This window comes from Petaurus breviceps, unplaced genomic scaffold, assembly GCF_028583685.1.
Source record: "Petaurus breviceps papuanus isolate PSGF00001 unplaced genomic scaffold, PetGlider_PUasm1.0 38, whole genome shotgun sequence".
In the NCBI taxonomy this organism is placed as follows: domain Eukaryota; kingdom Metazoa; phylum Chordata; class Mammalia; order Diprotodontia; family Petauridae; genus Petaurus; species Petaurus breviceps.
In genome coordinates this window covers 35,560,657-35,585,697 of record NW_027186304.1, presented here as the reverse complement: position 1 = coordinate 35,585,697, position 25,041 = coordinate 35,560,657, and the positions used below count along the sequence as shown (strand labels likewise).

At 36.8% G+C, this 25,041-nt stretch overlaps 1 protein-coding gene and 1 long non-coding RNA gene across 15 annotated transcripts in view; one reads left to right on the top strand and one right to left on the bottom strand.

The window, feature by feature from the left end:
• The window catches only part of ABHD3 (abhydrolase domain containing 3, phospholipase), a 35,390-nt gene extending 26,790 nt beyond the window's left edge, over window positions 1-8,600 (top strand). The window contains exons 7-9 of the mRNA XM_069099758.1: window positions 6-54; window positions 137-302; window positions 7,708-8,600. Of these exons, the coding sequence (XP_068955859.1) occupies window positions 6-54; window positions 137-302; window positions 7,708-7,877 (385 nt within the window). The 3' untranslated portion in view covers window positions 7,878-8,600. The remainder of the gene's footprint in view (window positions 1-5; window positions 55-136; window positions 303-7,707) is intronic.
• The window catches only part of LOC138170438 (uncharacterized), a 38,869-nt gene that overhangs the window by 1,881 nt on the left and 11,947 nt on the right, over window positions 1-25,041 (bottom strand). For 2 of the 14 annotated variants that reach the window (XR_011170611.1, XR_011170612.1), the window contains exons 4-7: window positions 12,421-12,562; window positions 9,307-9,444; window positions 6,175-6,233; window positions 2,205-2,925 (exon numbers count right to left, since the gene is read on the bottom strand). This is a non-coding gene — a long non-coding RNA (uncharacterized lncRNA). Of the gene's footprint in view, window positions 1-2,204; window positions 2,926-4,021; window positions 4,098-6,174; window positions 6,234-9,306; window positions 9,445-12,420; window positions 12,601-25,041 lie in introns of those variants that run through there. The other 12 variants (XR_011170616.1, XR_011170618.1, XR_011170622.1 and 9 more) reach the window with 10 other exon arrangements.

Genomic DNA, 25,041 nt, shown 5'->3' with positions numbered 1-25,041 from the left:
TCTAGGCATCGACATATGTTTGTGAAGCAAATTGACGTGGATCATGTCATGAAGGTATGAGAAACCTTATGTCAATTTTATTTAGTCTTTTGGTTTTAAAAAATAGGTGACATTTATTTGATTTCTGTTTCTTCAGGCAAAGTCCATCAGAGAGTTTGACAAACGATTCACATCGGTTATGTTTGGATACCGTTCTATTGATGATTATTACACTGATGCCAGCCCAAATCTTAGGTTGAAGTCAGTAGGAATTCCTGTGCTTTGCCTAAATTCTGTGGATGATGTGTTCTCTCCCCATCACGGTGCGTTTAATTTCTTTTAAGATCTATCTAGACAGAAATGAAATATCTCCAAAGTATTCTTAGTTTTAAGGAATAAGTGAATGATGACATGACATTTTGGAATTCTGAACACCACATAAGAAGATCATGACAAATAGGAACCAGATAGATCCAGTAAAGCACATCAGTGTGCATGGCTATGTTTCTCTTTTACATGTTATCATTGTGTTAGGCCTTTGTTATGTTTAGCTTGAACAGTCAGGGGAGAGATGTGGCCTTTGATGTTTTTGCCGCTTTGCATTTTTATTGCATTTCTTCCTTGAAAAATAGACTGTTCTTTGGACTGATTATATCGTTCTTGTAAAGTACCTTGGCACAGAGTGTCTCTTGTCAGGATGGAACTTAATAAGATCGCTTTCTGTAAGGTTTTTTACCCTTTCTGTTTAATTAAGGAAGGAATCTTAAGGCATTCCAAGCAGGATAACACTGAATACCTTTTAAATATTAGAAGGTTATGCATTTGAACTATAAAAATAATATTAGAAGGAAACACTCCTAGTTTGTTATTTTTATGAGAACAGCATAAGAAGGAATTCTGCCAAAAAACTAATTCTTCTGTAGATGAAAAAAAGCTAAAAAGTTGTGTAGCAGAGAGGAAATTTTATTTATTTTTACTTCCTTTTTAAAAAATTATTTAAATTTTTTTTTTTTGAGGGAAGAAGGCAGGGCAATTGGGGTTAAGTGACTTGCCCAAGGTTACACAGCTAGTAAGTGTTAAGTATCTGCGGCTAGAGTTGAACTCAGATCCTCCTGACTCCAGGGCTGGTGCTTTATTCACTGTACCACCTAGCCACCCCTTAAGTATTTTTTCAATGAACAAAAATTTGTCTTCCTTCTTTCTCATCTCTATTTGGTCTGACATCTGTCTTTTAAATCAAGGAGCTTAGAAATCAGTTATCAAGTTTACATTTGTGTAAAACATATAGAATGTCCCCAAAGTTTTAGTGCAGTTTTAAGCTATTAAAACTTAAAGCCTTGTATATGATTGTATTTATAGATTGAAGTACTATAGATAAGACTATGTATACCATAAGGTGGTTTGAAGTAACTATAGTACCTTAATAATTACTGAAGAACTATCTAAAATAATTTCTTGCGTGTTTTAAGTTCCATAAAAAACTTTCCCCTCAGCAATTAACACCAAAAATTTAAACCTCTCTGAAAATTCAGATACCTGTATTTATTATTAGTTTACAGTTATAAAATGGAAATTTTTGTTGGGAAAGTCTGGCCCTTTATCACAAATTGGAAAAGCAGGACTGGAAACTGCAAGCTATTGACTATTCTTTTACTCCCTATGATTCAAACAAAACCATGCCCTTCAAGTGTTTGTCCACACTAATTTGCTTTTCATTGCAATAAAGAGATTAAGCAACATTCTTATTATTTCCTCCATAGTTTCAATGTTTTGCTGATGCTTTTATCAACATAAATTTATCCTAAATTTTAACCTGAATTTAGTTGAAATTAGAAACCATAAACACTCATATTCCAGTAGGCTTTTTAAGTAGTCTTTGTCTGATACACATGACACAGCCATTTATTCTGTTTTTTTGTTTTGTTTTGTTTTGAGGGGAGAAGCAGGGCAATTAGGGTTAAGTGACTTGACCAAGGTCACATAGCTAGTAAGTGTTAAGTGTCCCAGTCTGAATTTGAACTCAGGTTTTCCTGACTCCAAGGCTGGTGTTCTATTCACTGCACCACCTCCCTGCCCCCACAGCCTTTTATTTTTAGGCAGAACTAGGAGAACGAAAGAAATTTCAGTGAGGTCATTTTGAATACAATAGATAGAAAAACTTCTGAACGATTAGAGATATCCAGAAGTGGAATGGGCTGACTAGAAAGAGAATAGGTTCTTCTTACCTGGAAATGTTCAAACAAGAACAGGAACCGGCCTTGGAGATTTTTTTTTGTAATGGACTCTTAAGATGGCCCTTCTACCTTTGAAAGGTTGTGACTCTGTGATTTTCCTGATATTGCAGCAGTTAGTAGTTGAAGAACTTTCTGTATATGTCCTATCTTTGTGATTCTTATATCCCAGGATTTTTGAAACTTTCTGTCTTCTTATGTGGATTTCTGCTAACTTTTTTTTCTCAAACATTAGGCATAGTTCATAAAATGTGGGCCTCCTCTTAGTTCCAAATATTGAATGTAAAGAGAAAAAAAGTAGCGTTAGTCAGTTAAAACTTGTTTGAAAAGTTAACACATTCACACATAGCTTGGGGCAGAGCCAAGACAGTGGAGTAGCATGGAGGAAGTACAGTGAATTCCACCTTCAAACTCCTCCAAAAAGATCTAGAAAATGCAAGAGACTAAATCCCGATAGGATAGCCAAGAAAAATATCACAGTAGGGAGACAGACAAAGTTCTGCCGACTCAGGGTTTGGCCAGGAGTGTAGTATGCCACAGAATAGTGCAGAGCAAGGAGAAGCTGTGTGCCCAGACAAGAAGGGGTCCCAGATCCAGCACAGAGGGGCTTGAATCTCTGAAGCATACGTTCCCACAGTGGTTGATGCTGCTTCCTGGGGGATGCTGGAACGATCCAGGGAGGTGGGTTAGTAAGCTTGGGTGCAGTTGTGGAGAGCTGAATAAAAATAAGGAGAAGGTGGAAACATGAGGAAAATTTTGGAAAACCATTCGTACATGTTTCATCTGTTGTATAACAGAGTTAAAGTCATAGTGACTACGTTATTTTCCAAATACACAAAATGCAAGTTATCTGTGGTCAAGTCCACCAACAGGTTTTAACAAGCAACTGTTGGCAGGCAAGAGTGCCCCCATGCATGGACTTGTTTACAAGACAATACTATATGGTTACATGAAGCAGTATTGTGTCATCAAAATTTCAATGCAGGAAAAAATCCACAAATTTACAATAAATTATTAAATTTAAGACATCATTTTAAAAAATTTATAATTTTTGAAATATGCAAATTTTTTAAAAGTTAAAGGGTTAAAGACAATAGATTTCCAGGGGGTGCCGAGTAATTTTTTTTTAAGGCCAAATTAGGCCAAATAAGTTTGGGAAGCTCTGCTCTGAAGGATGCGGGATCTTTGTTACTCGCTGTCCAGTTCTGAGGCATAAATCTTGGACAGATGGAAGAGGAGATCTGCATGTAAAGGTGGACCCCAGTGTGAGGAGATGATGTGGGCCCTAATCTGTACCTGACAAGGAGCTAATTTATCAGCTGTGTAACATAGACCTCCAGGAGCAGAGCATGGTCTTAGTTCCAGCTTCTAGTTCAATCTCATCTGAACTGGTCAAAGGAAAAAGAATATACCGACAGAGTTGAGTATAGAAATATATGTTTTCAATAGGGAAATAGGGGAGAAAGGAGTGAAGGGAAAGGAGGAATTAGAAAGAGGGTAGGTTGCCTAGTGGATAGAGTACTGAGCCTGGAGTCAAAAAGACTCTTCCTCCTGAGTTCAGATCTGGCCTGAGACACTAGTTGTGTGACCTTTGACAAGTCACTTAATCCTGTTTGCCTTAGTTCCTCATCTGTAAAATAAATTGGAGAAGGAAATGACAAAATCCAGTATCTTTATTTTATTTTTCGCTTTTTGGAGGGCAATTGGGGTTAAGTGACTTGCCCAAGGTCACACAGCTAGTTTTTGTGTTAAGTGTCTGAGGCTGGATTTGAACTCAGGTCCTCCTGACTCCAGAGCTGGTGCTGTATTCACTGTGCCACCTAGCCGCCCCCCTCCAGTATCTTTAATGAGAAAATCTCAAATGGGGTCATAAAGAGTCAGACAAAACTGAGAAATAACAGAACAAAAGAAGATTACATTAATGAAAGGATCAGTTCTAGGCAAAACAAGCTCCAAGGATGTACAAAAATATTTTTAGCTTTTTTTAAGATGGCAAAGAATTAGAATTTGAGGAAATGCCCATCAATTGGGAAATGAGTAGTTGAGCAATTTATGGTATATAAATATGATATGGAATACTGTTATGCTTTAAGAAATGATGAAGGAGGGGCGGCTAGGTGGCGCAGTGAATACAGCACCAGCCTTGGAGTCAGGAGGACCTAAGTTCAAATGTGACCTCAGATACTTGACACATTTACTAGCTGTGTGACCTTGGGCAAGTCACTTAACTACAATTGCCCTGCCTTCCCCCCTCCAAAAAAAAAAGGAAGAAAAGAAATGATGAAGGAGGTGGTACTGATGGCATATGAATTGAACAGAACCAGGAGAATAATTTATACAACTTTTGCAATATTGTAAAGACAAACAACTTTAAAAGAATTAGAAATTCTAATCAGTGTAATGGCCAACCACCATTCTAGAGAACTAATGATGAAACATTCTACTTATATCCTGAGAGGTAAAGGACTCAGTGTGCAGAATGAGACATTTATGTGTGTATATAAATGACACTATGTAATACATATGTATATATACACATACTTACATATTACATGGCTAATGTGAATTCTTTTTGCTTGACTATACATGTTAATTTTATTTTCTTTCCTAATTGGGAATGGGGAGGAGAAGGCAAATTTTTGCTAGTTGAAAAAAAGTAATAAATTAGCAGATTGCTGAACTCTCTTTAAGTCCCCTTCCACCTTCTCTGGGTATGTTTCTCCACATAACTATTTGGAATTACCCTGATGATTCCAAGAAACTTTAATTTTTTCAACAGAAAAATTTGTCCTATGCATGCTTTCCTACTAATAATATATGTAGAGCCGTTTTAATTAGTTTGAACTTTAACTCCCAATGAAGTCAGATTTTTAAAGAATAGCAAAGATAACATATATGTAGTTAAATTATATTAATTATAGCAACTGTTTAGCATCAAGAATATAATCTTATGCTGGGTTTATCAACTTATAGTAGCCAGTTAATACATATATCCTTAACTGCATGATTTATGTTAAGACTGACTTGAAATTAGTGTAAGGCAACAGTGGAGTTAATAATAGGTTACATTTATATAAGATTTGAAGGTTTGCAAAGCCTTTTTACTCACAATCACAGTGTGAGAGAATCCTAGAACAAATTAAGTATAATTACTTCCATTTTATACCTAAGGCAACTGTAATTGTCATAGTGTCCAGAACATAGGTTTTTAAAAAAGAACAATCTGTTTAGCATTTGAGTTCTTTAATTCAAATATCAGCTGTGCTAACTTATTTAACTAAGGTGGAAAGTAGGGGAGGGGGGAAAGAGTTGGTCACACTGCTAAAAGGGAGCAGTTTTGTGCTTATTTCCCCAGTTGTAAAATAAGAGATGATTTCTAAGTTTCCTTCTAAATTGAAAGCCTGTTAGGCCCTGAGGGGTAAGTGACTTGCCCATGGTTATATAATGAGCCAGTGCCAGAGATGACATTCAAACCTAGGCCTCAAATTCCATGCTTAATGCTTTGGTGCACCTTACCACACACTACACTGATGCTTTCCCAAAGGAAGAGTTGACTCAAATCCCTCGAAGGTCACAAGTAGCACATGTCATAATTAGCCCCTTGGAATTGTGGTTGCTCATTATGCTCATTTTTCTAAGTCTTTCAGAGTTGTTTATCTTTACAATATTGTGATGTATAAATTGTTCCCTTTGCTCTGTGTTAGGTCTTACAAGTCTTTCCAGGTTTCTCTGAAACTATCCCCTTCATCATTTCTTACAGCACAACAGTTTTCTGTCTTATCAACATACCATAACTTATTCAGCCATTCATTTCCCAATGGATGGACAGCCCCCTCAGATTCTAATTTTTTGCCACCCCAAAAAATCTATAAATATTTTTGTATATTCTTAGAGTTTATTTTGCCTGGAACTAATCCTCCCTTTAATCTACCCTCCCTCTACTACCCCGTTTCTCCCTTCATACCTTTTCTTCCTGTTGATATATATTACAATATTCAACTCTGTATTCCTTCCTCCTTTGACCTGTTAAGATAAAGAGTGAGGTTCAAGTGTCAGCCACCCCGTGCTCTCTTCATTTGTATAGACCTCTACTTGCGTACCCCAATTATGTGAGATAATTTTCCCTAACTTTCCCTTCCAAACCCCAGTATATTCCTCTTCCCCTCCCTTTCCATTCTGTTTTTTAAATCGTCATGATATTTACAGATATAATAGGACTACTCTCTGGCCTTATATCTAATTAGATTACCTCTGTGACTCCTGTGATAGTGTTTAGAGGGGACACAGGTATCATCTCCCCCCATATCAGAATGTAAAGCAATTTATCCCTGGTTAGTCCCTTATAATTATTTGCTCATTTATGTTACATTTCTTTTGATCTTTATGTTTATCCTTCAGAGTTTCTCCATAGCTCTGGTCTTTTCATCAGACATGCTAGATCAGCCCCAGTCAGTCAGTTAAGAAACTCTGCTGGCTCAGAGTGATAGACCTATAAATTTCCCATTAATCTGGGATTCCTATTTAAACTGAGCTAGAAACTAAAAATGAGAAACTGCTGTGCTCCTGAAGTCCAAGCCATACAAATATTCCTTGGTTTTGGACTCACTCCTCCTTTATTACATAGGTTAGGGCCCATCACTGTTCCTTACTCTGGAATTCCACCCCTACACAAAGGGCCCTTCCGACATTGACCGTAACTGCAAAATGCTCTCTGTTTTCTATAACTCCTGCAGTGAGGCTCTGAGCCCTTTGTATTTCTGGTTGGTAGTTTCCTTAGAAAATTGCTATGTCAGATTGTTTGGAGGTTGCCTTTCCTCCCCTCCCCCCCACCTCTTTAACACCTAGACAACTATACCCAACTTCTTTTTCAGTTTGAGCTCTAATTAGAGGCGATGTGACTTGGGAATCAGGAGAGGTAAAGTTGAAATCCATTTCAGACCTTTATTGGCTGTGTGGTGATCATGGGTAAATCACAGAACTCCTGTGTTTCCCTAATCCCAGAATACTTTGCCCCTCATTCAGACATTTCTTCCTGTTGCCTCCTTTTTAACCTGTCTGCAAATATACTTTACTTTTATATAATATATTTTTATATATTTTTTATATATATTTTATATATTTTATTATTATATATTTTATATATTTTATATATTTATATATATAATATATTTTTATAAATATACTATACTTTACATTTATCTTTATCACTATCTTTCCTCCTAAAACCTCTCCACCCCCTACCTTCCCTATTACTATGCAGGGCATTTTATGCAAATAATAATATTTATTCTGTCTACCTCATAGCATTGTGGTAAGGAAAGCACTTTGTGAACTTTAAAACATTGTATAAATATGTGTTATTACTGTGTTTTGATGGCATGTTTTAATGGTAATATATAATAATTGTATTGAGTAAAAAGGTACAAATTTTTCTAGGTATATATGACCAGTTGGGAAAAGTTGGTAATGATGTATATTTTTTTCTCTTCCTCTTCAGCTATCCCAATAGAAACAGCTAAACAAAATCCAAATGTTGCTTTGGTCCTTACATCATATGGAGGCCATATTGGCTTTCTGGAGGGAATATGGCCAAGACAGTCCACTTACATGGATCGAGTCTTCAAGCAGTTTGTACAAGCCATAGTTGAGCATGGACATGAACTCTAGCATGTAGGTGTTTCTTGTCTGGACCACCATTTTACCACAGTGGCAAGTTCTGACAAAGGCAGCTCAGCTTAGTGCACAAATTTTAACTACTGTATATAAAGCAAATATGCCAGCAAGAGGATGAAGAGGTCCAGAATTATGTGCAAAAACTACTTTTTAAGGAAAAACTACTTTGTAGCAGGAAATGAAGTACAGTATATTAGATTTACTTATGTAGACCTTATTTTTAATATGCCTTACCAAGAATGACCTTAAATAAAGTAGCACTCTACATTCATTAAATTGCACTTAACCGAAACCATTGTGTAAACAGATTTTAATTCCTCAGGGTTTTAATTTAGGTTAGTACTTTTTTTTTCAGGTTACCCAATTTAAATGACTCGTTTCATAATATTTCAATAACTAATAAGATATTTTCAATGGATTTTGAAGTATGTTACATGTTGGCACATTCCTAAGGGTACTTATGTCTGTCTAATAATAAATGTAAAAATGAACTAAGAAGAAATGAAATGAAGTACATTTAATCTTTCACATCTTAGCTTTAAAAATATTGCAAAAGTATTAGACTGACTTCTATACTTGTTATTTTACCTTATGAGAGTTACTAAATTAGGACTGGTTTCCGTTTTATAATAATAATTATTTTTATTTACATGATTATTTTAAAATAGTGTATGTACATATATCTATTAAAATAAATTCTTCCATTTTAAACCATTACTATATGGGCTTTCTAATTATCTGACAACAACAAAGGAAACAAAGTGCTTTAGTGAGCACTATGATGTATAAAAACAATTTGGGGACAAATCGGTATGAAAGTTCAAAAGATTTTCCTTTTTAGTTTCCCTACTGCCAGAATACTTGGCCCCTTATTCAGATATTTCTTCCTCTTTCCTCCTTTTTCACCTGTTTGCAAATGTATTCTATACTTACATTGATCTTTATCACTAACTTTCCTCCTAAAACCTCTCCACCCCTACTACCTTCCCTATTATTATAGAGGGCAATTCCATCCTCTTCCCTCAGGCTTGCACCTAGGAGTCATCCTGACCTCCTCACTCTGTCTCACCCCATCCCACCCCATTGCCAGACCTGCAATATCTAAGCTGTTGTTAAGGCCCATCCATTTCACCTTTGCAACCTCTCTTGAATCCAGCCCCCTTCCTTCTCTCTTCTGACCCTATCACCACTGGTGCTGATCCTCATCACCTCATGCCTTGGACTATTGCCATTAACTCCAGTGACTGCCTATTGCCTCCAGGATCGAGTTCAAAATGCTCTGTTTGGCATTCAGAGCCCTTCATATCCTAGCCAGGTTGTTATGGGAAGGCAAGAAGATGGATTGGGCTGATTAAGACCATTCAAAAAAATTTTTAATAGAATAAAATAAACCAACACACTGATCACATCTGAAAATGCATGCCTCATTCTGCACTTTGTAGTCATCATTTCTCTGGTAGGTCGTTTCTTCTTTTTCTTCCTCCTTCCCCCCTTCTCTACCTCCTCTCCTCCTTTATCTCTTCTTCCTCTTCTCTCTCTTGGGGAGTCACATATGGGTGCTCTGTCCAAAGGAATATAAATTTTGATTGCTTATACTTCACAGGGTACCTTGGGGTTTGGGGCTTAGATTTTTTTTTTTTGCTTTTTTGAGGGGGGAAGGCAGGGCATTTGGGGTTAAGTGACTTGTCCAAGGTCACACAGCTAGTTTTGTGTTAAGTGTCTGAGGCAGGATTTGAACTCAGGTCCTCCTGACTCCAGGGCCCCTGCTCTACTCACTGTGCCACCTAGCCACCTTTACAATTTTCTATCATTGTTTTTGTTTTTTAAAAAAACTGGGACAATTAACTCTTGTCTCGTGTAGTTTTCATTTATGATTTCTTGAAATAAAACTCTAGAAAACCAGGCTTTGTTAAAGCCCATGACGATTCAAAGGAAGTTACTTGACTATGCCTATAAACCCAAATCACTCTGGCTTTCACTGATTGGTCAATAATAGGTCCCAGCTCCAAGGCTCATTGGGTTTTGATGGCTCAGAAAGAGTATAAATAGTAACTGTTTCTGTTCTGGCTAGAAACCTAGGGTTTTCCCTTCCCAGACTGATTCTTTTATGTAGGCCAACGAGGCCATCTTTTACCTCAGTTCTTACCTAGCCTTTAATTACTGAATGGGCATTGCCTCAGATAAACTGAGATCTGGGAAAGACCTTAGCTTAAAAAGGTCACTACATCTAGTCCTCTTGACCTGTGACTTACCACTGACTCTAAAATTGGCTCTGGAGGAAAAAATGAAGCTGATAACTTTGCATACTGCCTCACTTAAATCCAATTCACTTGCAAGTCAAGATGTCATCCTCCTGACGTCATTCTTCAAGAACAAAGGACAAACCACAATGACAATAGGTCTCTGATACAAGAGGTCTCTCCTGTTCATTCCCTAACTTTGAGTAGCATCTACATGGATATTTATAGGGTAAGCAGTAATACCGCATCACTAAAAAGTGGAAGGATGTACCAGTTTATTATATGCTATATTTCTAAGTAGTTTCTTGAAGGGTATATTTGGAAAGACATGTTGAAACCAGGTTGCAAAAGACTTTAAGATTTAAACAGAGGGTAATAAGGAGCCACTGGAATTTACTGAGTAGAGGAATGGCATGGTCAGCCTTGCACTTAAGTAAAATCATTTTGGAAGCAGTGTGTAGGATGTACTGAACTAAGGAAACACTTGAGGCAGGAAAACTAATTAGGAAGTTGTCTCAAAAATCTAGGTGAGAAGTAATGAAGTCCATAACTAAGGTGGTAGCTATGTAAGTGAATGGGTCTGATGCAGGAGAGAATATATAAAGAGAAATGGTAAAGTTTGGCAATGAGGAGTCAAGGATACTGTGGAGGTTACAAACTTGGAGGACCAGAAAAATAGTGGTGCCTTTGACAGAAATAGAAAGATTTTGAAAATGGGAAGGTATAGGGATAAAAATAATGGGTTCTGTTTTGGACATGCCGAGTTTGAGATATCTTTGGGACATCTAATTTGAAATATTCTATAGGCACTGAACGGTGGGATTGAAGCAAGCTCAGGATTGACTCTCAGGTTAGATATGTAAATCTAGGAACAGACATGATAGTTAAATCCATGGAAGCTGATGAGGTTACTTAGAGTATAGAGAGAGAAGAAAAGAGGGCCTAGAAGAGAACTTTACATAATACTCCAGTTAGAGGGTATGATAGGGGTGATGAGCCACCAAAAGTCACAAAGTAAAAGCAGCAGTTGAATAGGAAGAGAACCGGAAAAGAGGAGTGTTATGAAAACTGAGGGGAAAATATCTGGGAAAAGAAGGTGGTCAAAGGCATCAAATGCAGTTAAGTGGGTTGAGAAGGATAAAGAAAAGACCATCAGTCTTCCTCCCAAGATAGTGCTGACGGCAAAGAAGGAAGCCTTTGTCCCCCCCAAGACAGAAGCCAAGTCCAAGGCCTTGAAGGCCAAGAAGACGATGCTGAAGGATGTCCATAGCCACAAAAAGAAGATCTGAATATTATCCCCCACCTTCTGGCGACCCAAGACACTAAGACTTTGAAGGCAGCCCAAATACCTTCAGAAAAGTGCCCCTTAGAGAAACAATCACTATACCATCACTACGTTTTCCTTGACCACTGAGTCTGCTATGAAGAAGATTGAGGACAACACCCTAGTCTTCATTGTGGATGTCAAGGCCAATAAGCACCAGATCAAACAGGCCATAAAGAAGCTGTATGACATTGACATGGCCAAGGTCAACACACTGATCCGGCCCAATGGAGAGAAGGCCTATGTCTGACTTGCTTCAGACTACGATGCTTTAGATGTTGCCAACAAAATTGGAATCATCTAACCTGTGTCCAGCTGTCCCACTCCACCTACAATAAAAAGTTTTCAAAAAAAAAAAAAGACCATCACATTTGGAAATGAAAAACCTTGGTAACTCTGGAGAGAGTAGATTCACTTGAGTGACAGGTTTGGAAGCCAGATGCAAAGAGTTGAAGAGACGGAGTGAGGACATTATGTTGATAGCTTTTCCTAGGAGTTTGCTGAGAAAAGGAGAGACAGAGGATGATAAATTGAGGAGATGGTGGAATGAAGGTTTTTAAGGGTGAAAACCTAGACATGTTTGAAAGTTATAGGGAAGGAAAGGTTGAAGATTTAAAGTGGGAGATAATTGCAGTTGCAATCTTCAGGAGAACGTAGGAAGAGAATGGGATTACACAAACAGAGAGGGGCTGATCTTGGCTTGGAGAAGGCCCCCTTTTTGTCAGAAACTGGAGGAAAGAATGAGCAAATGGGAGCCATAAGGAGTTTTGAGGTGAAGAGAATGGTAGAAAATGTTTAATGAATGATAATAAATGATTATTGCCTAAGAAAAAGGGAGTTTACATCAAATACCCTCAATTTTTTTAGTAAAGTTAAGAGGCAAGTTCCTTAGCTAATAGAAGTAAGAGAAAGGTGTGGGAAATTTAAGGAGGTAGTGAAATAGGGAATCAATTGGGAGAAATAAAATGACTACCTTTCTGCAGTGAGGACCGAGCCGTCAGCATAGTTGTGGGACTTCCTCCAGTTTTGTTAGCAGATGGTGAGGAATGGAGAAGGAAGATCGTGGGGAGTAATCCAAGGCTGAGGTTTCACAAGAGATGACTGGCAGTAGGACACTGTAAGATGAGCAGTTCATAGCTAGAAAACAATTCATCTGAAAAATATGAGGCTTTTTATGGGCTGTAACCTCCACACTACCAACAGTTAACAAGTGCCAAAGCTAATATGATGGTAAGTATTTAAAAAGACACAGTGGGAGGTAATAGGCTTGCTATGGTGTGCCTTAGTTAGACTACATTTGGAGTATTATGTTCACTGTGGGGTATATATTATAAGAAGGCCATTAATAAGGAAAATGCCTGGAGTGGGTTATATGTAGAAGTTGAAAAGCCTAGAAGTTATGTTATATAAGGATTTGGTTGAAGGAATTATGGATGTTTGACCTAGAAAAGAGAAGGCTTATATGGGCCATAATACTTGTCTGCAAATACTTAAAAAGATGTCATGTTGCAAAGGGATTAAAGGATATTTGGGCCCCGAGGGCATCATCAGTAGAAGTTGAAGAAAGGTAGTTTTTGGTTCCATCTGAGGAAGGATATCCTAGAAGTCAGATATCCACACACACAGGAGGCTGCTTCTTCAAACAGAGGTTGGATGATCACTTCTCTGGCAGGCTGAAGGGGGGTTTCTTTTCTCTGACATTACGATCCAACTCTCAGATCTTAAGGCAGTTAAAAAAAAACCTTCAAAGCAGTGTGAAGCCTTGGCTAAAGATACCAAATAGTTTAAAACTTTTCAGATTTTAGAGACAAATCTGGTAAGAATCTTTTCTTCTACAAATGTTGATTTTTTCTGCCCTATGCAGAATGTTATTGCATTTGTCTTTTTAATAAAGCTTTTAGTTTTAGGCAAATATCATGCTTGTTAGGTGTTCATTGGACCTTTTATGAAAGATGTGTTTCCATCCAGAGAAAGAACTAGAAAGAACTAAGTTTATATCCAGGTGGAAGCAAAATACCTGATCTTTTTCCTTCTCTTATTTGGTTTTCTGTCCTCTTTACCATTTTTCATTCCAGCTGGTACAATCCATCCTTATAACCTGACTAATGTCTAATGTGAAAGTATTTACAGATCCTATACTTGACTATGAGCCGCCATGGGGGGGGGGCAGGGGGGAGGGGGACTAAAAGTGTAGCCCGAGGAATTGTGGAATTGAATCCTGTAAACTAAAGGAAACAAACAAATTAAAAAAAAAAAAGAAAGAAAGAAAACAAGCACCCTCAGAGAGGGAAGTGGAAAAAAAAAAAAGAAAAGGAACAGGATCAAAGTAGAGAATAGAACAAGTGGGGGGTGGGATAGGATGGAGGGAAATCTAGTCAGTCTTTCGCAATATATCCACTATGGAAATGTTTTGCATAGCTACACATGTACACCCTATACTGAATTGCTTTTCTTCCCAGTAAGGGTGGGTGACGAGGGAGGAAGGGAAAGAATCTGGAATTCAAAGTTTTAAAATCAAGTGTTTAAAAAATATATATATATTATTATTATTATTATTTTACATGCAACTAGGAAATAAGATATACAGGCATTGGGGCATAGAGACCCACTGTGCCCTACTGGAAAGTTGGAGAGGGTATGGGGGAAGATATAGGAGAGAGCAGATTGGGGGAGGTGGATATTCAGTGTTATCGCTGTTTTGGGGTGGTGGGGGAAAAATGGGGAGAAAATTTGTAACTCAAAATTTTGTGGAAATGAATGATGTAAATTAAAAGTACACATAAAATGAAATCCAAAAAAAAGAGAGAATCCACAGTTACCTTTACACCATATTGTAGCATCAAAGTAGTCCTTGGTAGCCATTATACAGAATGACCCAAAAGTCTTAGTGGAGTTTTTTAGCAACTAAAGTTATTGATATCTATATACATATAGATATACACAGATACAAATATAGACATGTTATTGAACTATATATGTATGCTGAAATATCTGAGCTATATACACACATATATCTATGTATCTATATCCAGATAGAAACATATCTCAGATCTTTGCAATCTATATGTGTGTATAAAGATAGATAACACACACAGAACTTGACTAAAAATTATTTAATATTTATTTTATGAGAGTATGAAAAGCTTTGGTTTAAAAAAAGTTTGAGTATACCTAGAATATTGTTACTAGCTCTAAACTAGAGAATTTGGGGCCAAACTATTAGCCCATTCTGTCCTTCACAGGGCATGTAGATACATACTGCGGCCAGCGCAGTTAGTGGGCTAGTGAGTGGTGAGAATAACAAGACGGGAGTGTTATCAATAGTCTATTTATTACAGGATCATTTCATATAGAGCCAAAGATCCAAGGGGCTCACAGAGTTTATATGCCCCCCCAACAGAAGGTCTACATGACCCAAAAGAATGCGGACAATGTACAAGGACCCTCCCTTAATCTTGTTTACTATTTACCCTTGCGTAAGGTTAGTTATTTATTAGGGTAATATCGTAGGACCATACCTGGAGGGATAAACAAAAAAAGATTACATGCCCCCTTGCTTATTTGCCCTGTAACCTTGCAGGCAATTGTATAGGGCAGGGGAATATTCCTTTAGTGGGGCCAAAGGACCCCAAAAGTTCTCTACATCCAAACAAGTTTATATATCCTCCTCCTTATCTGCCCTGTAACCTTTCAGGTAATAATATAGGGGAGGGGAACATTTCATTAGCAGAGCTGAGGGACTCCTGAAAGTTCTCTATACATACACTGGCCATTAGCTACATAGAAAAGTCATATTTTTAATTTCCTTCCACCTGGTTCTTAGACCAAGTTACAGCCTTCTGAATTCATGGGACCCTGACTGGGTTTTTTTCTGTCCATGCCTATTCTGGGTGAGGCATCATAACCTAGCCTGTAAGAAAGGGATTAGGTCATTTTTCTAAACCATCAAGTTTCTTTAAAAAAATTGTAAGACTATGATTTGAAATATAATTGTGCTTGGCAGTTAGTTTATATCTTCAGATGAGAATATTCCTGAATTATGTCACCTTTCTATAATTTAGAAATTAATACTAATACTCTCTGCAAAAAATTCTCCATGAGAACAGCTAGGTGGCATGATGAATAGAGCACTGGCCCTGGAGTTAGGAGAACCTGAGTTCAAATCCAGCCTCAGACACTTACTAGCTGTGTGATGTTGGGCAAGTCACTTAACCCCAAATGCCCTGCCTTCCCTCCTCAAAAAAATTTTTCCATTGCATTTGTATTGCTTAATAATTTGCTAATGGGTAGTCATGGTCAATGTCATGCTCCTAATAAAAATTTTGAAAACACTGTTAATATAGCTTATTCTATTTCTTTACAAAATACATAATATTTAGGGTAGGAAAAAATCTTCCCTTAGTTTCATACTTTTTCTGTTTCTGAAATGAATAAAATTAAGAGCTATTAAGGAAGGTACTTAAAAAAACATATGATCAAATGATTTTTTTAAAGTCTAAAGGTTAGGTGACTCTTTTTAAGAGGCTTGTAGACTCTCACAAAGAAAACAGAAATATGAGAGTTGATATTTATTGAATTAAAAATAACTAGAGAGGTAAATCTTCTCATTATTTCAGAAGGCTGGTCCCATAAGGCTTAGTTCAATGGACCTTTAATGAGAAACACATTTCTGAAGGAGTACAATTGAAAATTACTGCCAAGATAATTTAATTCCTAGAATAACATAAAAATGTAATGGATTAAAAAAAACCCAATAGGCATTCAATAAATGCTTCAGATAGACTTGCTGGGAATTTAACCTAACATGAATGACCTGAAAATAATAATTCCCAAAAGCATCTTAATTTAATATAAAAGTGTCACCAATCATTAATTTTAATGTGAGAAAAAAACATTTTAAATTGCTACCAACCTCTTCTAAGAGCTTATACCCTCTGACAAAGAAAGGGACGTCAAAGAAAGTGTAAGGTTCTATCATGCAGTAATGATACATTTTGGGACTAGATTCAATTGTTCATACCATCGGAACATTAATGTTTTTCTGAAAAAAAATCTAAATATTAAATACTAAATATTAAGGGAAGCAGGAAGCTGAGAAGAATATTTGGTAGAAAACAGTGGTAGGGTTAAATAAACATAACTCTAGAATGTAATGAGATAAATCCCTGTAGAAAAAAATAAGATAAACTCCTAAAGAAAGACCAAAGGACCACAGAAACTGGATGTGGTGAGCAGGCAGCCCACAAAGCAACAATAGGCATGTTTTATCTATTATTAATTTACTGTTGCACATATGAAAATAGCACGGTCATTAAAAACTTAACTGTGATATATACATTTTACTATCTGTATGTTTATTTAAAATTTCATAAATAAAATTTATTTTTAAAAATCCCAATATCCCAATTCTCATCAGCTATGTTCTAAGGAAGTGTTATCTATGTGGATCTGCTCTTCCTCTGCCACGTCCTTGCCCTCACCCTTGCCCTCTTCCTGAAACTACAAATTCAAATCACAAATTAAATGTGCTTCTATTTTGAGTAAGTTATTTAGAAAAGAACATACCTATTGAGAATGATCTGAGGTATTTTAAAATAATTAGTTAAAAATATGATGAAATATTTTTTGACAATGCTTTCTAGAGAACACAGTATATCACAAACATGTATGCAGTATCCCAGGTATCATAGTTGGGTGGACTAAAAGTAGAAATACTTGTTTCTAGTCCTACCTGCAAATAAATTAACTTCTCTTTGAGACTCCATAAATTTTCTTAGTTGCAAAATGGTATTAATAGGGGCGGCTAGGTGGCGCAGTGAATAGAGCACCAGCCCTAGAGTTAGGAGGACCAGAGTTCAAATTCTGCCTCAGACACAACACTTACTAGCCAGGTGGCCTTGGGCAAGTCACTTAACCCTAATTTCCCTGCCTTCCCCCCTCCAAAAAGCAAAAAAAAATTTTTTTTAATTTTTAAAAATAGTATTAATAATTTGCTTATTTCAAGGTGTTGCATGGATCCAATGTAATTAGGAAAGGAAAAAATGCTTTGTAAATTGTAAATGTTCTGTACAAAGGTAAGGTATGATTTCCTTTTCAGAAATTTGGTGGAACAAAATGTTGCCTCTGAAAAGTCACTGCACTCTCGCCAAGCAATAATGTTTAAAGGTGAGTGGGATTCCAAATCCAAGAATATAAAGCCATTCTTAAAACATACTATAGGTAGAAAATGCTAAGAGCAAGGAACCTGGAGTCAGGACAACCTCAGTTCAAGTTCAACCTTAGACACTTACTAGCTGTTTGATCCTTTTGTTAATTAACTACTGTCTGCCTCAATTTTGTCATCTGTAAAATTGGAATAACAACAGCACCAATCTCCCAGAATTGTTGTGAGGATAAAGTGAGATAATAAGCCTTTATTAAATGGCTATATAAATGCTAACTATTATTATTGTTGTTATTATTGTTGTACAAGGCGCTCACTTTTTCGAGTTACTTTTAATTGATGGAGAGTTCCTCCTTATATAGTATAAAATTTACCTCTCTGTAACTTACAATTACTGGTCCTTGTTCCAGTCTGGAATAGATACAGTAAGTCAGGTTCTTCTTCTACATTCCAGTCTTTCAGATATTTCAAGAGACCTACCATTTTCTTTCCCTCCACTCCCCACCTGATATCTTCTCTTTTCTAGGCTAAACATTTCTAACTCTTCTAACCTTTCTTAAAATAATGTGGTCTTTAGATCTTTCCCCATTATGGTCACCTTCCCCTGGAAATGGTTCAATTTATGAATGTCTTGTTTTTAAAAGAGAAGTACAGAACTAAATGTAATACTTTAGCAAAGATTATACACCCTTAATCCCTTATTTCAAATCTGCTCTTGAGTTAATTCCACAATCCTTCACCTTAACATGCTCTTAGGCAGTAGTTATTCTTCCCAAATTGATACTATTATAATATGCAGTACTTCCTATTTAAAATAACAACATTTAAGTTTTGCTACATATTTAAATTGTGTCATCTCCTTGCCCATCCCTCACAAAGAAAAATATCAGCTATTATTATCTATAAAATGTAATGCCATTGCAGTTAAATAATGGAGAATATAAACTCCTTTCAGGGACTGTCTCACTTCTGTATTTGTATCCCAATCACACATGGAATCAGAGATTCAGAGTTAGATGGGCATCCTTTTTACAAATGAGGAAACTGAAGTCAAACGAGTCCATCTCAATGGTAAACATTGGAGGTGAAATCTGAATCCAAGTCCTTGGGCTGTGGAGTCAATGTTATTTCCACTGTCCCAACAGCAGGTACTTATAATAAATGCTGTTGAATGATTAATCATAATGCAATAAGTGCAAAGTTCCTCCCATTGCCTGTCTTGATTAGTTTCTGGCTGCAATCATGAGGGAATATTTTCTTCCAAAGACTCCCTATTTTCACAGGTAGCTTCTCTCCCTCTCTGTATCTACTATATTCACAAACTGTGCTAGCAGTACACAAATGATTTTCATTGCAATGTGAGGGAATTTCAGAGTATAAACTACATCCAGCTGAATGAGATTACAAGTAGAAAGCTTCCATTTTATTTTTCTTTGAAAACAAAGCATTAAATAATCTTTTCCAGGTGTTTCCTTTTTACACTCTTTTTCTGGATCACCTGCCTGGACTCATTGCCCTTTTCTGAAAGGCTATAGGGCTTTGACCACCAAGCCAATAGGCATTCCCTCCCTCTGTGGGGTACCTGAGTTCTTTCCTGTCTGGGTTCCGATTTGAAAATGCTCTCCTTCTTATCATTTAACCAGACCGCTTAATTGGTGTCCCCTGGACGCTGACTGACCTTTCTATTGACACCCTTACTTCATTGAGCGGAGGCAGGAAGAAAAGAGCCAATAGGATAAGTAGCAAGGTGGAATGCGATAGGCATGCAGAGGAAATAAAGTTACCTCCTCATGGGTATGAGTACCCCTAGTTTCTCTTTCTCTTTCATCCTTTACATAGCTAAGTGACATAGTGAACTGAGTACGGTACTGGATTTGAACTCATTTCAAACCCTCCCTCATTTATAAAGTAGAGATAACAACAGCACCTGCCTCCCACAATTGTGAGGATCAAATGGAACAACGCATCATGCGTTATGTAAATACGTTTCAATTAATTTTAATTAATGCCTTTATGTTTGACTAATTACTTAGACCACTCCTCTACTCCTCCTTATCCTAAGTTCTTTTATTTTTCGGAACTCCTAGTTTCTATTAAGGCTTTTAACGGCCTTTCTAAAAAGCTATTTTTTTCAGAGCGGCTAGATGGTGCAATGAATACAGCACTGGCCCTGGAATCAGGGGATCTGAGTTCAAATTGGGCCTCAGACACTTAACACTTACTGGCTGTGTGACCTTGGGCAAGTCACTTGACCCCAACTACCCTGCCCTCCCCCCTCCAAAAAGCAAAAAGAAGAAGAATATTTAAAGATAAAACTAGAGGAAGCACAACAAAGAGATGAAAAATTAAAGGGGGCTGCTAGGTGGTGCAGTGAATAGAGCCCCAGTCCTGGAGTCAGAAGGACCTGAGTTCAAATCTGGCCTCAGACACTTAACACTTACTAGCTGTGTGGTCTCGGACAAGTCACTTAATCCCAATTGCCCTTCCAAAAAATATATATCTTTTTCCACTTATTATTTTTTTGTTTATTTTTAGCTTTCAACATTCATTTCCACAAGATTTTGAGTTACTAATTTTCTCCCAGTCTTTCCCCTACCCCCCACCCCAAAATAGCAAGTCTACTGAATACCCCTTCCACTGATATGCTCTCTCTTATACTCTCCCCCATGCCCCCCTCTAACTTTCTAGTAGGGCAAGATGGATTTCTATACCCCAGTGCCTGTATATCTTATTTCCCAGTTGCATATAAAAAACAATTTTTTTAACATTTCTTTTTAAAACTTTGATTTCCAGATTCTTTCCCTTCTTCCCTCCTCACCCATCCCCACTGGGAAGACAAGCAATTCAATATAGGTTGTACATGTGTACTTATGCAAAACGTTTCCATAGTAGATGTATTGTGAAACACTGACATATTTCCCTCCATCCTATCCTGTCCCTCACTTATTCTATTTTCTACTTTGACCCTGTCCCTTTTCAAAAGTGTTTGCTTCTAACTACCCTCACCCTCCCTTCTATCATTCCCCCTCTTATCTCCTTCCCCCCTACTTTCCTGTATGGTAAGATACCCAATTGAGTGTGTACATTATTCCCTCCTAAGCCAAATTCAACGAGAGAAAGATTGACCCATTCCCTTTCACCTTCCTGCTCCTCCCCTCCATTGTAACAGTTTTCTCTTGCCTCTTTTATATGAGATAATTTACTCTATTCTATCTCTCCCTTTCTCATTCTCTCATTATATTCCTCTCTCACCCCTTAATTTTATTTTTTAGATAACATCCCATCATATTCAACTCATACATGTGTATACATGTACACACATATATTTATACACACATATACCCTCCTATATAAACATAAATATGTATGTATACATATATATACATATAAGTTACAACATGGGTCCTTCTGTGATAATCTGAGAAGATCTAAAGGAAAATCCAAGGATGAGGTTTGGTCCCTGGGAACAGTAAATGCCTCTAAGCTATGGTCTGCTGAAACAAGGAACAGCAAACCCTGGGGTCAGCTGAGTTGGGAGGCTACCTCAGCCCCAGCCACAGGAACTTTTATCTTGGGGACAGACAGTAAGGGGAGTCAGGGTTTCAGTCAAGGAGGATTGAGGGAACCTCTGCTGACAAGAAACAGCACACCCAGCTGTGCTGAGAAGAGCAGCAGGGGTGAGGAGGAATCAGCACACTTCCAGTGAGTGCAGAAGCCCCTGGCTGTGGGCCCTTAGAGGATGCTGGAGGTTTGGCTTTGGTTTCAAGCTAGAGGGGAGAACTGAAGATCTGAGGCCAGAGGCACCATCCCCCATACTCCAGGACTAGAGGTGATTACAAAAATTAAGCTATTATTACCAAAAAATGCACAGGCAAAAGAGAAAGAATCCAACCATAGAAAGCTATTATGGGAATAGAGAACACCCCAAAGAGTAACATCGAATGGCCACTTGCCCAAAAAGAATTTTATAGGAGAACTTAAAAAACGATTTTAAAAATCAAATGAGAGGGGTGGCTAGGTAGTGCAGTGAGTAGAGCACTGGCCCCAGAGTCAGGAGGACCTGAGTTAAAATCTGGCTTCAAACACTTAACACCAAAAAAAAAAAAAAAAACTAGCCATGCATGTGACCTTGGGCAAGTTGCTTAACCCCAAACTGCCCTCAAAAAAAAAAAGCAAAAAAAAAAAAAAAAAATTAAAAAATTTGTTTTTAATCAAATGAGAAAAATGGAGGAAAAACTAAAAAAAAAAAAAAGAGTAATCCAAGAAAAACAAGAAGATTATGAAAAGAAAGTCACCTGATTAGAAAAGGAGATCCAGCATCTTAAAGAAGAAAATGACAACTTGAAAATTAGAATTGGGCAAGGAGAAGCCAATGAAGTTATAAGAGATCAAGAAATAATAAAACAAAATATAAAGAACAAAAAAATAGAAGAGAGAATAAAATATCTCATCAGAAAAACAACTGATCTGGAGAACAGAAAACAAAAGAATAATTGGACTACCTGAAAGCTATGATTTAAAAAAAAAAAGAATCTTGATACAATAATACAAGAAATAATTAAAGAAAATTGCCCTGAAGCCTTAGAACAAGGTTGGGGGGGAGGGGGAGGGAAGAAGAGTAGAAATAGAAAAAATCCATTGATCACCTCTTGAAAGAGATCCTATGAGGAAAACTCATAGGAATATTATAGTCAAATTCTGAATCCCCCAGCTCAAAGATAAAATATTAAGGGCAACAATAAAAAAATTTAAATATGACAGTGCTACAATTAGAATCACACAAGACCTAGCAGTGGGGACACTAAAGGACTGCAGGTCTTGGAACACTATATATGGAAGAGAAAACAATCAGAGTTCTGGTCAAAAATATCATATCCAGCAAAGCTAAGCATAATCCTGAATGAAAAAAAAAAATGGACATTTGATCAACTGTCAGACTTTCAGGACTTTGTTAAAACACACACACATACACACACACACACACACACAAAAGGGATTTAATAGAAGATTTGACATACAAGAGCCAAGAGAGGTACATGCCAAATATGGATTACAAAGGATTCAATAAGGACAGACTATTATGTATGTAAAATGTAAAACGTTTATCTAAGCTTGTCATTAGCAATTGGGTATTTTGTAGGAAAGATTGGGGTAGACCTGAGTATGTTATGAATTTAAAAAGTAAAACTACCTAGGAATAGTTAAAAAGAGTAATTATCTTATACAAATGAGGTGTGAGAGGACGAAGTGACACAGAAGAATTAGATAGGAGAGGAGGGCTGGTAGTTCTGGGAACCTACTTTCATCGGCAATGGGTTCAAGAGGAAACATTATATATATATATATATATATATATATATATATGTGTGTGTGTGTGTGTATATATATATATATGTGTGTATATATATATATATATGAGTATAAAAATCTGAATTCAGAAGAAATAAAATGGTAAGAGGATAGGGAGGGGGAAGATAATAAGGGAGGGATCTCTGGAGGGGAGGGTAATAGAATAGGTTAGAGGGGGAGTATAGAAGGTTGTTTAGATTTATGGGAATAGGAGGGTAGGGGAGGAAACCTTAGAGGGGGAGTAAACCAAGTAATAGGAGGTCAAGGTATAAGGTAGAAGTAAACTAGAGGAGTCAGGAAGGATAGGAAACAAGAGACACCCACAAACATAAAAACAAAGATCAGGTGTAGAATTTGTTAGGGAAAGTATATGTGTGTATATATATATATATATATATATATATATACATATATATATATATGTATGTATACATGAAGGTATGTGTATATCCATATCTATATCTAAATATATCCACACTTAATGGTAGTCTGGGGGGGAGAGAGCAGAAGGGAGGAAAAAAAGAACAAAATAAAAAGTGCACAACAGAACAAAAGAAAACTTACAAGGAGGCAAAAAAAAATTGGACAGCTCTCAACACAATGGGAAGTATTTATCATACAGGTTTTCTTGAAATGAAAATTTATTGCTGTGTATTTTGAGTCTTCTCCTATGTTATGCCATGCATATGACATGGTTTTTTCCTTTTCTTTGTATTTAAGTTTATTATATGTTTCTTTTTCTTTTTTCTGTATTTGAATTCTGGTGTTTGAGTCTAAAATAAAAAAAAAATAATGAAGAAAGTTTTTAAAAGTATGCTTCAATCTACATTCAGACTCCATTAGTTCTTTCTCTGCAGGTGGAGAGAATTTTTCATCATAGGTCCTTCAAAACTGAAAGAATCTATTTAGATAATCTACATTGTATAAGTAGGAAACTATGAGGATAGAATGTTCTTTATAGTTTTTGTTGAAAACATTTGTTTCTTTGTTACAAGAAAAGGCTTAAAGTGAGTTGAGGGAGCTAGATCTGGAAATGACTGTGATGTAAAAATAAAAGGTATAAAATAAACTTACCTATAGAATAAATTGATTTCCTGTCCCCCTCCACTCCCCCCCCCCCAAAACTTACAAAGCTGAATTTGATAAACATTTCCCTAGATCTAGTCAAGTAAATCACTCCAAATTTACCAGGATTATTGAATGTTTTCATCACAAACATGTACCAAAATGATGAAGAAAAGAATTCCTAGAAAAACACTCGAGTGAATTTTTTTTCTTGATAGACATTTTACAGAGAGGTTTGGATATTGCATTATGCCTCAAGGCAATACACAAAAAGGATCTGTAGACCTAAATGAAGTCCCTGGCAAGGAATCAGTTAACTTAACAAAAATTATCCATCACTCACTCTACAATATGACTAGCCTATCTCTCTTCTGATCATTTACCTCTGATGACATTTTTAATGTTGCTTTCACTGAAAAATTCTTTGTTGGTAGCATGTTATAGCTTGGTCATGCCCACCACATGACTTTCCATTGCCTTTTGTGTGACCTGTAAGACACTATGGTGTTCCATGATTTTCACATAATATCAACATAAAAATAGCAATATTTTTAAAATGACCCTTTGTTTGACAGTTTGAGGTCATTAAAAGCACTGTAGAGTTCACCAAAGGCAAGACAACCCACTTTCTTCCTGTTCAATTCCAAGACCAGATGACTGTCCATTGAAGATTAAAAATATCTCTGTATGTATACATATATGTATGCATGTAATATACTAACAAAAGGGCTCTACAGATTGGCTAAGGCAGTTAGATGGCTCAAGTCTCAGACACTTACTAGCTGTGAGATACTGTGCAAGCCACTTAATTCTGTTTGATTCAGTTTCCTGGTCTGTAAAATGAGCTTGTCCAAAAAAAACCTCATATGGGTCATGAAGAGTTGGACGTGACTAAAACAAGTGAACAACAAAAAAGGGCTTGGCTGTCCATTAAAGACTGAGCAAGAGGCATACTTCCCTTGTTTTGTTTTGTTTTTTTCTCCTATGTTGATAGGACAACATTTTTGGAGTAATTAT